General features: G+C 46.8%; 1 protein-coding gene across 3 annotated transcripts in view; it reads right to left on the bottom strand.

Moving 5' to 3' along the window:
- POLE (DNA polymerase epsilon, catalytic subunit) overlaps positions 1-12400 on the bottom strand; it is a 73468-nt gene that overhangs the window by 44061 nt on the left and 17007 nt on the right. For all 3 annotated transcript variants that reach the window (XM_084819564.1, XM_084819566.1, XM_084819565.1), the window contains exons 7-16: positions 11579-11720; positions 10668-10748; positions 9959-10066; positions 9583-9693; positions 8847-8932; positions 7540-7659; positions 6362-6494; positions 4906-5019; positions 1546-1758; positions 28-135 (exon numbers count right to left, since the gene is read on the bottom strand). In XM_084819564.1, the coding sequence (XP_084675690.1) occupies positions 28-135; positions 1546-1758; positions 4906-5019; positions 6362-6494; positions 7540-7659; positions 8847-8932; positions 9583-9693; positions 9959-10066; positions 10668-10748; positions 11579-11720 (1216 nt within the window). The remainder of the gene's footprint in view (positions 1-27; positions 136-1545; positions 1759-4905; positions 5020-6361; positions 6495-7539; positions 7660-8846; positions 8933-9582; positions 9694-9958; positions 10067-10667; positions 10749-11578; positions 11721-12400) is intronic.

Genomic DNA, 12400 nt, shown 5'->3' on the forward strand with positions numbered 1-12400 from the left:
ATACACATAAGGCAAAGTCAAGGTTACCTCCTGGAAGTTGGTAACTTGGTCTAAGGGTATTCCCTCCTCTTCCTCAATGGCATGGCATAGTGTCTTCTCCACACGTTGCAGAAGGAAGTCAAAGGCAGCAGGATTCTAAAAGAGACCCAACAGGGTAGGAAGTCACCATTACAATTGCGGCAAGAATTATTCTCGCCAAAAGCCAGTGCAGCAGAAACTAGCTGAGGAGAAATGAAGTTTCTGCCCAAGAGAAATGCTGGTCCATCCAGCACACAATCTAACAAAGAGCAGGTTAGGCTGAAGGAACGGGGGGCAGGGAGACACAGAGGTAGACTGGAAAGCAGCAGCGACGTGGAAACTCTAGCGGCAGGGATAGGCAATGCTTTGCCCCACAAGAGCTGGTGACCCAAAACTGGGTTTTTTTTATTCTTCGTACCAGAGGTTAGGAGAATTACACACGGAACCAGGAGAGATGAGGCAGTGATCTCTTCCTCGGAGAAGGATCCTAATCCCTCTTCGGCAACAATGCTTCTCTACCATCAATGTTAGCAGGAAATAGGTATTATTGGCATCTGTGTCATGGGAATAAACATTTACCACAAGAGTACTGATGGCCTCTAGCTTATATGATTAAAAAAGGATTAGACAGATTAATAGAGGAAGTCTCATAGAGCCTCCATGGACAGAGAGAGAACACCTCTGATTATCAGAACTGGGGTCACAACCCTTTGTGGGCTTCCCAGAAGCATCCAGCTGGCCACTGCTGAAGGCAGAACATTGCCCTACATGGACCCACGTTGGCCTGATTCAGCAAAGGCAGTTCTTATATTCTTTCTACCCCACATGTATTAATCATGGACTTTCCATAGGTGGGTTATGCTGGCTGGAAGCCATGGGCCAATCTGGATTCTGTCGCAGCTATTTGCTTTGCGTTTATTATTATTAATTTGATTTATATCCCATCCTTCCTCACAAGGAGCTCAGGGTGGCTACCAACATGTACAAGAATACACCATTAAAATCATAATTCCGAAATCACAAATATGTAATAAAATACAAATAAAACCAGATATACACACACCAGAGAAACAGATAGAACCACCAAAGCTTGCAGAAATAAAAATGTCTTTAACTGGGGCCTAAATGACAGCAACATGGGGAGCAGCTGAATCTCTACCAGAAGGGAGTGCTACAGCTGGGGCGCCACCACTGAGAACCTGCCACATGTGGTTGCCCCACAGGCCATGTTCCTCAAGGGCACCCCAAGCAAAGCTGCCCTGGCCGAACTTAAATCCTGGGTTAGTTAGTAGTGGGGAAAGCAGTCTTTGAAGTACATGGGTCCTGAGCCATTAAGGGCTTTGTACACTAGCAATATCACCCTGAATTAGGCCCAGTAGTTTGCTGGCAGCCAAACAAAGGTTTGGCAAACATAGGGGCATTTTATCCTGAATCCCCACATCAAAGAATGAGTGACTTAAGTAGCAAGGGAGGCCAACTTCAAGGGCTGGGCTGAGATGACAGGAGAGCTCGCAACAAAGCTCGTACCATCTTAAATCGGCAGGGGATGTCACTTCGAAAGACCCCGGACTCCAGTGCCTCCACATGGCCCCCAACATACGTCTCCGAATCAAGCACGTGCCCATCCTCAGTAAGCTTGTTGAACTCCTGCTCTTGCTTGTTGGGGAAGATGATGTTGGCATGATAGGCCTGGACCATGAGCAGTGCCTCACACAGAGTCCCTGAGCCCTTTCTGAGCACCTGCAGGAAGAGAAGCATAGGTCTGGTGTACAAGAAAACTTCTGTATCCCACAGGTGAATCCCAAATCCACAGGGTCCTATGAAATGACCACATACAGAGTCAGGCCACCTACACTGGTATTGCTTACTCTGACAGTGGCTCTCCAAGGTACTGGCCAGGTCTTCCCTGGCTCTTCTATTTGAGATACTTTTTCTGGAGATGCAACCAATTGAACATGCCATCTTCTGGAGGCAAAAACTGTCCTTTGGTACTGAGCCATGAGCCTTACGATTCTGCAGTTTCTGAGTTAATGGCCTCTCCACTTTGACTGTGCATCTGCATTTGAGGAGCACCTCTCCTGTAAAGACAGGCAGTTTGGAGAAGGGGCTGCTCTTTGGAGAAACCCACAACTGTCCCCAGTGCTACACTTAATCTCCAGAAGGCCTTGTATACTAAGTGCGGTGAGAAGCACAGGTGGTAAGTTCCCAACATTCCCACTGGAGCCATCATTAGTAGTAGGAAGATTTCCTTGACACCCCTAGCAAAAGCACAGCTTAGGAAGATCATAAGGACAAAAGCCAGAAAGGAAAAGACCAGTACATCGCCCAGTGCAGCCTGGCTTCAAGCCCTACAATGCAATCCAGAAAACTCCAACTACAGATGGTCAGCATCCTCAAACCTCCCATTTGCTGCTAGAAGACAGGTGTTCTGCCCCTGCAGGAGATGCCAGAGGACCAAGAGAAAGGTACCCAGGTCCAAGCTCACTTGCTATCTACAGGTCTGGTAACCTAACGGTTGTTCGCATTGTGTCTGCTTTCTGTGACCCTCATCCTCCTTAAACAACATTCCACCAAGCCATGGTTTGGGGTTCTGGAATGCACACGGTTCTCAAGTGTGAAGGAGGAGAGGCAAAAGAGCAGTCACCCTGGACTCTAGTGAATATGAATAAAATTTATTTACCTTATAGATTAGATGTAGTTAGCATAATCAACTAACACGTATAACAATAAACACCATCACCACAAGACCTAACCCCTGCTGTTGAATACACAGCAATGGTATTCGTTCACGGTTGCTAGTCAGACAGCGGTAGGGCTGGCCCAAGATATTTTGCTGCCGGAGACAAAGCAGCAAATGGCACCCCTACTCCCAGTCATGGTGGACAGTATTCAGGGACAGTCATGTAAGTTATTTTGGAACCTGAAGCAGATGTCACATCAGATTTTCCCTTCCCTGCCTGAGATGACTGCCTCCCCTTGCCTAATGGTAGTGCTAGCCCTGGATAGCACTTTCTGTTACTGTTCCTTTCTTCGTTGCTCCACAGGCACCTCCCTCCTACTTTCCAATGTCCTGTCCATCTGCTTCTCTTCCTCTGGACTCTGTTCAGCTCCGCCTCCAACTATCACCAACCAATTTTTCTGCCCCTTGCTCTTCCACAACATTCCCTGCTCCTCCTCCTTCCACTCACGTTCCACAAGGTCATACGGGAAGGCGTTACAGCTCTACCCTGCTCTGACCTCATCCTTTCATTTGCACCATGCTCATACAGTTTGTCTGCACTCCTCTAAGGGTGCAGAGATAGCCAGTCGTTCAGGCACACACAGACAGGCCTGGTTCATACATAACGCTAACCCATAGCAAGGGTTGTCAAATTCTGGGTTGTCATGATGTGTGGACAGAGCTGCACCAACAAACCAGAGTTTGTTAACCATGAACAACCCAGAAAGAGAACCAATGGTTTGTTATTGGGTTGTGAACTCTAGGTTGTTTAAACCATGGGTTGTCATTACATGCGAACCCAGAACCGTAGGTTGTGTCATGGGCTGTTTTGCCAGGCTAGAGATAGCGGGCAAGAGCAGACAAAAACCCAACTGCTTTACATGAGAAAGTGGAGGACAGGAAGGCCTGGCGTGCTATGGCCCATGGGGTCACGAAGAGTCGGACACGACTTAATGACTGAACAACAACAACTATGGTGTTGCAAAAGGGAGGGAACAGGTGAAGGAGGCAAACAAACCCAGGGATTGAGAAAACAAAGCAGAGTTTGTTTGATTTTCTGTGAGACAAACCCTGGGTAGGGGTTTGTCTATGGGTTAAAATTATGTGTGAACAAGGCCAATCATTCCTCCTTCATTTTGCCGATTAAACTCCCATCATGGCACAGTGTGCATGTTACTACATGAATTTCCCTGAAATTAGCAATGTTGCAACTGCAGCGATGCTCTCTTGGAGGGGAGGGCAGAAATCTGCATGGCTGTTAAGACCTGAGCATACAGAAGATCTTGAGCTAGTGACCTGAGGGATGGCAGGAAGGGATCTGACTGATGCACTAGCATCCAACTGAAGGAAGGAAGTGCAGGGAGATTAACCACACCAGCCAAGGAAGCCTCCTTGCACCAATACACTACAGTGACTCAAGTGATACTCCCTGATCTCTTTAAAACCTCCTGGGTCAAGCAGGCTGGATGATCCATTCTGGAGAATCTGAGCAACCAGAAGACCTGCCCTTGCTGGCTAGAGACCACCTGACCTCTGCTCTGCTTTTGCCTACCTCTGCTCTCAGCTTCAGAGGGTCTTGATCTGACAATGGCACCCCATCCCGGGGATTAACATGGGCCATAATTCACTGGGAAGGAGATATGGAGAAGCACCACTGTGCTCCTGTTCATTTCAATGGGGCTTAACCAGAAGAACTTCCCACTAGATGATGGCTCTGAGTCAATTCTATTTGTCTGTCACCCTGAACAGTGCCCCAAATCTGCTGCCTCAGGCAGCCACTTCACCTTCCTATATGGTATGGCTGCTCCTCTATCACACGACAGCCACTAAGAGCCATTTTAAACAAATGGCAAGTTTCCTGCACAAAGGCCATATAAACCATATGCAGGCAATTGTGACAGGCTGTTTCTATGGCACCATTTCTTATACGGGAGAGCTTTCTGTGCAGGATATGTCTTGGTTGAAGCAGCTTAAAATCAGAACCGCAGGGCATTATATCAAGAGACTGGTACAAAGACAGGGAATAGGAAATGGCACATGGAGGCACTTTCAGATCGGTATGCTACTGCCAAGGGCCCAGCTAGTTCAGGCATGGTTCTCCGTGGCACACTTCATATGAAGGTCAATCGTGTCCTGCCAGAGCAAGTCTGAAACTTCACCATACTCACCTCGTCAGGCTCCATCGGGATAATGGTGCACAAAGCAAAGATGAAAGGGTGTACGTACTTCATGTACATGTAGTAGGTAGCAACAGCATCAGACACTGAGTAGGTGGCCAGAGTCTGGAGAGGAAGAAACACAATGAAACCAGTTTAGCTCTCCAAGGCCCTGTTCCCTGGGTCCTGAGTATTTGGGTATAGAGAGGTAACACCAGTTAACAACCCCTCCCCAGCCACAAAAGACCTGTGCACTGCATGCACAAAGACTAGCTAATCCGTCTGGTTCATTAGTAGCCTTGACAACAGAATGCCTGTGTGGATCCTTGGCCATATGCTTCCACACCAGGATGTTAACAATAGTAGAGATTTTGCTCCAGCAGAGAGAAAAAAAAGGTCTTCAGGCCTAGGAAAAAGTTTCTGAGCTGAAGGATAATTTTACAGCATTAAAAAAAAAAAAGCTGAATCCAACGGTGGCCTAGGCTTTTGGCATGTGTGCAACAAGTTGGGCCAAAGTATGATATGGTGCACCAGTTCGGTGCATGCTACAATGCATAGATTGCTGCCTTGTGTCTTGGCATGGTCTGACATCTAGTCTACCAGGTCAGGGAGCAGCAAAACGGGAGAAAAGCAGTTGGGAGTGTAGACAAGACTATGCCAGAGCTAGGCCCACAGGTTCTTGTCCAAATGTTCCACAAACCCCTTGCCTACCCATGGCACACATGCTGCAGACTGGCACCTGCAGAGGCAGGTAATGTTTTGGCTTGTAACTCCCATGATCCCCCACCCTCACTATTAGTTATGCTGGCTAGGGCTGATGGGAGCTGTAGGCCAAAACTTCTGGAGGGCCACTAGATGCCCACCCCTGAGTTTAGAAGCAAGAGAAACAGTCCCACTTAACAAAAATAGATTACAAAGAAATCCTCATTAAGGAACACCTCCTGACATACAGAGATCTAGTATTCTGAATCTAGTACACCCTGATTCTACAACAGGAACAAACGACATATCTCTCCAATGGTCTGGGAGCAATAGATATATAGAGGCAAAAGGGCAGAAATTGAGAATATGTGCTGATCAAAAGAACCCAACCCCCTTAGACCTTCCCTATTTCTAATCCTATAGCAGAAATTGCCCCAACCTTTTTGCTATAGCTAGAAACTAGGTTGTATTTGATTTTAAATTAAACCTAAATTGTTCTAGATTCTCCAGGAGTGCCAGAACGCATTAACAGTCACATCCCCCAGCCTGTGATGCAATCACAGCAATGCATTTCCAGTATGTTATCCTATACACTGGGATGTTTAAGACGGCATTCTGGCCCAGGCCTCCAGAGACATGGTGGCTGAGAAACCTTTGAGCATTGCATTCTTTCCCCACTGTACTAATGGGGGAAAGTTTGCCACAGCACCTATGGTCAATGTCTGCTAAAACATGTGGCAGAATTGCAGAGAGACGACGGAATCACCTGAGGCTCTTCAGTAGCCATCCGGCACATCTCTTCAGGGTCCAGCTCCACTGGGTCATAGCCCAGCTTCGCTTTGGCTGCTGCTTTCAAGTTGTGGCTTCCCACCGGGAGGTAACTGTCCCTTTTGACCCACCTACCAAGAGAAACCACAGCAACAGAAGCATCTGGTTACTGAATCAGAGGATGCAGCACAGTTTGCATGGAAAAAAAGAAGGTACCATCCAAGCCATACTTGATCTGGAATACAAGTCAAAGCGACAAGCTGGGCCAGAGTTTTCCAGACTTCCTAACCTCAGGAAATACTTGCCCCTCCACCCCACGCTACCTAGTCTGCCAAAGAACCCCTGCATGCCTGCTATGTACTGCAGATGATGCTGGGGTGCACAGTAAGTTTATGTGGAGCACTGGCCAGGCCTATCAGGCCTCACTATTAGGCAGGTAGGCCTTGTGTGACATAAAGAATGCCTTAAGAACACCCAACGCCTACCTACTGCTTCACACTGTAGGGGAAAATGGGCGGGGGAGCTGTCTTTTGGGGAAGCTTGTCCATTCTCACTGATCTTCCCCTTGAGGAACTCCTGATATTTGAATAAAATTATATCTGGCATTATCAGGCCAAAGTCTCTCAAAAAACTAACAGATCTAGAACAGCAAAATGCAGAAAAATATACTTGTTAAAAACAGAGCAGAACTCTCAGCCAGGATGAAGGCCACTTGCATGCACAGCATTAAGTGGTCAAAGCATGTAAACGATTCTTCACCTGGCATTGAAAGGGCCTCAGGCTTGGCACCAGGTGAGCCTCCCTGGGTAAAGCATCCCAGGGTCAGGTGCCACCACTGAAAGGGCCCTCACCTGTGTAACATCTGAAGGCACAAAGACCCCCCTCAAAAGGTCCTGCAAGGAATATTCCTGTGAGATTCTCCAGAACACAGTTTGAAAAAATTTGGGCCAGGGGAGTAACATGCACTACTACCCAGAGGCTAACCAGCCCATTGCAGTATGAAATACAGTCCAAAAGATGGACCAGTGATGTGGTGAGAGCAAAGAGTTCGGCTTGAAGAGCAGCCATCTAGCATGGATGGGCCCCAAGGACTGGATCTTTTTCCACCACTCTGTTCTTCAGACTAAGTCCCATAGGAAGAACAGGCAACAGCACAGAGGAGAGACTGCCAAGTACCTGAGACAATCCATGTGGATACACTGAGAAGCTTTGTATTCACCCTGGCTGTCCTTTTGGAACCCAATCTCCTGCTGCATATTCATTCCATGAGCCGCGGCTCTGGCTTCCACGAAGGGCCTGGAGATAGATGGATCATTTAGCCAAAACAACCACAGAGTCTTTATGGATCTCATTATTTCGGCATTATGGCCTCCCCAAACCTGGTGCCCTCCAGATGTGCTGAACTGCAACTCCCATCACTCCCTGCCAACACAGCCATTGGGAATGATGGGAGTTGCGGTCCAGCATATCTGGAGGGCGCCAAGTTGGGGGAGGCTGCCTTACAAGAAGGATTCCAATACTAAGCATGGCAAGTGGGACCTGAAACAAAATCAACATTCTATATTTATCTCCATTTTATTACTGTTAGCTGCCTTGAGCACTATTTTTGGTGAAAAGGTGGGCTACGAATTTAATAAATACGTAACATAAAATACTGCAGTATGGAGTGCTTCTGGTCAGGCTTCCAGGCAGCCCTGCCCACTTCCAGGATACTCCATCCTATCCCCCCACCCTCAGCTGTCAGTCAGCATTTTGTGGACACTGACAGTCCTCATTTTGCTGTTTTGGAGTCCTGCCTCTGTTGACCCACTCCCCCTAGCAGGCATTTTTTCCTCAACATTCTTTACACTTCTGCTCTGGGATTTCCCCAAGCCTGGTGATGCCTCCCTCTTGGGCACTAACAGTGCCAGTTTGGTTACATCAGAATACACACTTGCAGAATGAGTTTGCTGTTGATGTACAGCAGGAGTTTTGAACCTCTTTCAGCATGAGGGCCAAACTCCATTTCAGAGCAGCTCACGAGGCCTGCATCCCAGCAGTGGGCGGGGGCCAAAGGCAAGGGGCCAAAATGCCAGCTTATTTTAGCTTGAACCTCCTACTGTCCGCAGCTAAGCCTCAGGAGGCGCATTTCAACCTTTTGGAATGGAGAAAAACGTGAAAAGCTTGGAAAAAACTAAATAATTGGTGGTTGGAGGATCATAGAAGGGGGCCAGGGAAGGGTGGGTGTCCTTCTGGGGAATGCTTTAGGACTGGATTGGGACCCCAGGTGGGCCAGATTTGTCCTACAGGCCTTAAATTCAACATCCCTCGTATACAGGATTAAGCAGAATCAATACTACTTTGCTGCTAGAACGTATTTGTTTTTGTGCAAGAATGGCTTTGGATACACACTTCTCCACAACAAAATCTGCATGGTTTAGGGTGTGTGCGTGTGTGTGTGGGCTGTGGGGCTCAAAAGGCAGAAAATTCCACTCAGTTCTCACCAGTCAAAGAAGTCTCCATTGTAAGTCACCATGATAGTTGGCTTGGTTTCCTGAACATGCTCAAACCACCGCTGGATAAGATGGGCCTGATTTTAGGATGAGAGAAAAATTGCATTTATGAGCAATTATCATCAGTGAATGACATTTGTCACTAATTCCTGCTATGGCCAGAAACTCTCCTACCAAGGAACCTCAAGAACAAACATCTCATATTCTGAACCCAGCTAAGGAAAGGTGCATTTATCTGTGTTTTGGATGGCTTTCTTGAAATAGATTATGTTTTCAAATGTTTTGGCTAGGACTCTGGGAATTAAAGGTGTCATGGGACTGGCAGCAGGGGGGAGTGGGGGCTATACATACAGAATCCCCCTCCCACTTAGAGGACTGAAAGTATAGTTCAGACAACTTTGTGTTTCTAATAAATCATCAGGTACTGCCCATTTACTTTTCTGAAGTCTCACTCAGCCCTAAAGGCTAGAAACTTGGTTTTAAACAAAGTAATCAATCTCAGGGTAGTTACTTCTGCTCCAGATGACTAATTCCATCCTTGCATAGCAAAACTATGTATATGCAGAACACAGACATAGCCCTATAGGTAATAAATGGCACCCACAATGTGTGATCAAAACTCTGATTACAATGGAATCCCCTGATTTCATTGGTTTGTCACTTAAAGGAAAAGAAGGGGATCTGCAGCTACCTGTTCCTGTCACCTTTCCAAAATGAGCATACTTACCTCATCTGGTTCATTAAAGATGCAGAAGGGGCCCTCATACTCTGGTTTGGGAGTGAACTCAAAATCTTCGATGTCTTCTGAAACAATCTCCCGGTTTGTGATCAAGTAACCCTGGGCATAAAGAAATGAAAATGAAACTTACTTGAAGAACTGAACAGTAACCAGACATTATCTTATTAAGCAATAATTATCATAAGATATTACTAAGGAGACCTCAGAGAGTCTATAAAACTGATAAGTCTCTCTATTCTCCTTTCTCTCACCCTACTGACATGTACAGTGGCACCTTTCTGGTTTGCTCTGCAACCTTGTTACAACGCCATGGAGGCAACCACCCAAATTACCTGGCCAACAACCACCAGGTCACCACCATTACCTGGCCATCAATCATATAGGAGATCATCATGATCTGGTCCGTTTCTGCATCAGGAAATTTTAAAGGGAGTTTAGTAGTCTCAATGTCAAAGGCCAGAACGACAGGATCCTAGAAGGAATCAAAATGTCCAAGTCACTACTGGATGCTATGTTAAACTCAGAGCAATCCCAGGTTAATAATGGGTAGAAATACACCAGTAACACTTCCTCCACCTACAGAATTCACTCCAAGTTCCACCTAGCCGAGGGGTGTCAAACCTCTTTCAGTCCGAGGGATGAATTGCATTTTGGAGAAGCTCTCAGGGGCTGCATTCCAGTGGTGGGTGAGGCCAAAAGCAAAAGGGGCAGGGATGGAAATAACAAAGATAAAAGCATATTTTAGCTTAAAGCTCTTGCTATCAGCAACTAGGTCTTGGGAGAAGCATTTTAAACTTTTAGAATGGGAAAAACTGAACAAAAGCCAGAGAACAGGGAAGGTCTGGATTGAGACCCCATAAGAGCTGGATTTGGCCCCCGGGCCTAAGGCTTCGCACCCCTGACCTAGCGCACACTAGAGGTGTTATAGACAGCAATGCTGAGAATTTTGGTCCACAGCCTCTGGGATGCTATACGACCCTCTGCCAACTGTGCTGGATACTACGTTAAAGAGCTATTCAGTTAGGAAACCGCAGAGGTACAGAGATAGGGGCTCTCCCCACAGAAATACTCACCGGCCGTTCTACCAGGTCATCTCGGCGGGTGATTTCGGGAGGAAAGCTGCTGCCCCGGTAGCGAACGTTGTACCAGTGAGCCTGTCACAGAAAAATCAGCAGAGTTACTCTGAGGGGGAGTTTGTTGCCACTCTCTCACCCCCATCCCAGTAACAATACAGCTCCTCTATGCTGAGTGTTGGACCGCTGTGTAACATGTATACTCAAAAGACACAAAGGAAGCCTAGGTCAAAAGAAAGGGTTGACAGAGCAGGCCTTCGCAAGGAAAGAGGGCGACAGGGTTGACTCTTTGAGTTGAACATAGTGTATATCAGAGGTAGGAACACTTGTGGCTAGAGAGGGTTTCTAGGGAAAGGAAGTCTTGGGAGAAAGGATTCTCTGGGGTATAACATGTCATTAGCTCCACCCCACAACTAACTGTACGATTAGACTTCGGAAAGTGATATAACTTTTCTATCCCGGGTTCCACAACTGGAAAAATAGTTTTTTGTGCTTTCTCTAAGCAGAGCATGTAACAGGGACAGATTAAAAATAGGGGGCCATTCACCCCAGCCACCAAGGAGGGCCCTGGGAATGGTTCCACTGCCTGATTAGGCGGCCCTGAAGCAAAAGGAAAGCAAGACATCTTCCAACTAATCGTGGTAGTTATTTCCACAATCAGGGCCAGTTGGGAGAACTCAAAACTAAATGGTGTAGAGCATGTGCTTTACAGGAAAAAAGGTCCCAGGTCCAATCTCTGGCACCCCCAGGCCGTAGGTACAATAAAATTAATGATTTCAGTTGGCAGAGGTGGTAAATTCTGAAATGCAGTGCTACAGCACTGGCACAATGCTTTTCTATTTAGCTGTAGTCTGTCTGTGATTTGTCATTGGGAATCAAGAAAGGATAGAAGGCAGATCTTCCCCACTCACCACGTGGATCTTCAGATCAATGGACAGACGGATATGGTAGGGCACGTCATACTCCCGCATGTCCACTATGTTGTCCATCTGGTCTACCGTCTTCTTGGAAGGCTCCTCCTGCTTACTGGACAGGCTGCTCCCAGCAAGAGCACTACAAGACAGAAGTGGCCACCTTGGATAACAAGATCTATTTGCATACAGGTCTGAAAGCCAATTAAAGCTTTATTCCAGCAATGCAGGCACCACTTCTCTGCGGCTTCTTTACACACCTCTCTGGTAATGCTTGGGTGCAAGAACCACTTATGTGGGGCCAAGGGCATGGTTCCTCCCACCTGAATGTCACCTTCCAGTAACACCTGGATGCAGGAACTTATGGGCCAAACCTATGACTTGCTTTCTTCCTGCACAAATGCTGCCCAGGTGGGAAGAGATCACACGGTTCCTGCATCCAAATGGTACCACCTTGGTGATGGCCACTGTGATGTTTCAGGTTTCTATAACCAGGATGAGGAGGGACAGATTCCAATCACTCGAGATAAACAAAACAGATATTTAACAGTATTTACTCAACTTTAGAATGTTTGGTAAATAATATTAAGAAAATGGTTAACAGAACTATAAACCAAATATGAACAACTTTAACTTTAAGCTACAGCTCACTGTAAAGCATGGTGTTACAGTTGCATGTCCCAGTCCCTATAGTCTTTTGTTTCCAGTTTCTGTTGTGGAGGTGCACTCTTCTTTTAGCTGCAGGCTGCTTTATCTGCTTCTTTCTCATCTTCACCACGCTGCTGGTTTCCCTGACTTTCCCTCTCAGCTCTCCTCTCCCTC

Source organism: Heloderma suspectum, chromosome 13, assembly GCF_057233095.1.
Source record: "Heloderma suspectum isolate Gila_16-S chromosome 13, 16-S_ref, whole genome shotgun sequence".
In the NCBI taxonomy this organism is placed as follows: Eukaryota; Metazoa; Chordata; class Lepidosauria; order Squamata; family Helodermatidae; genus Heloderma; species Heloderma suspectum.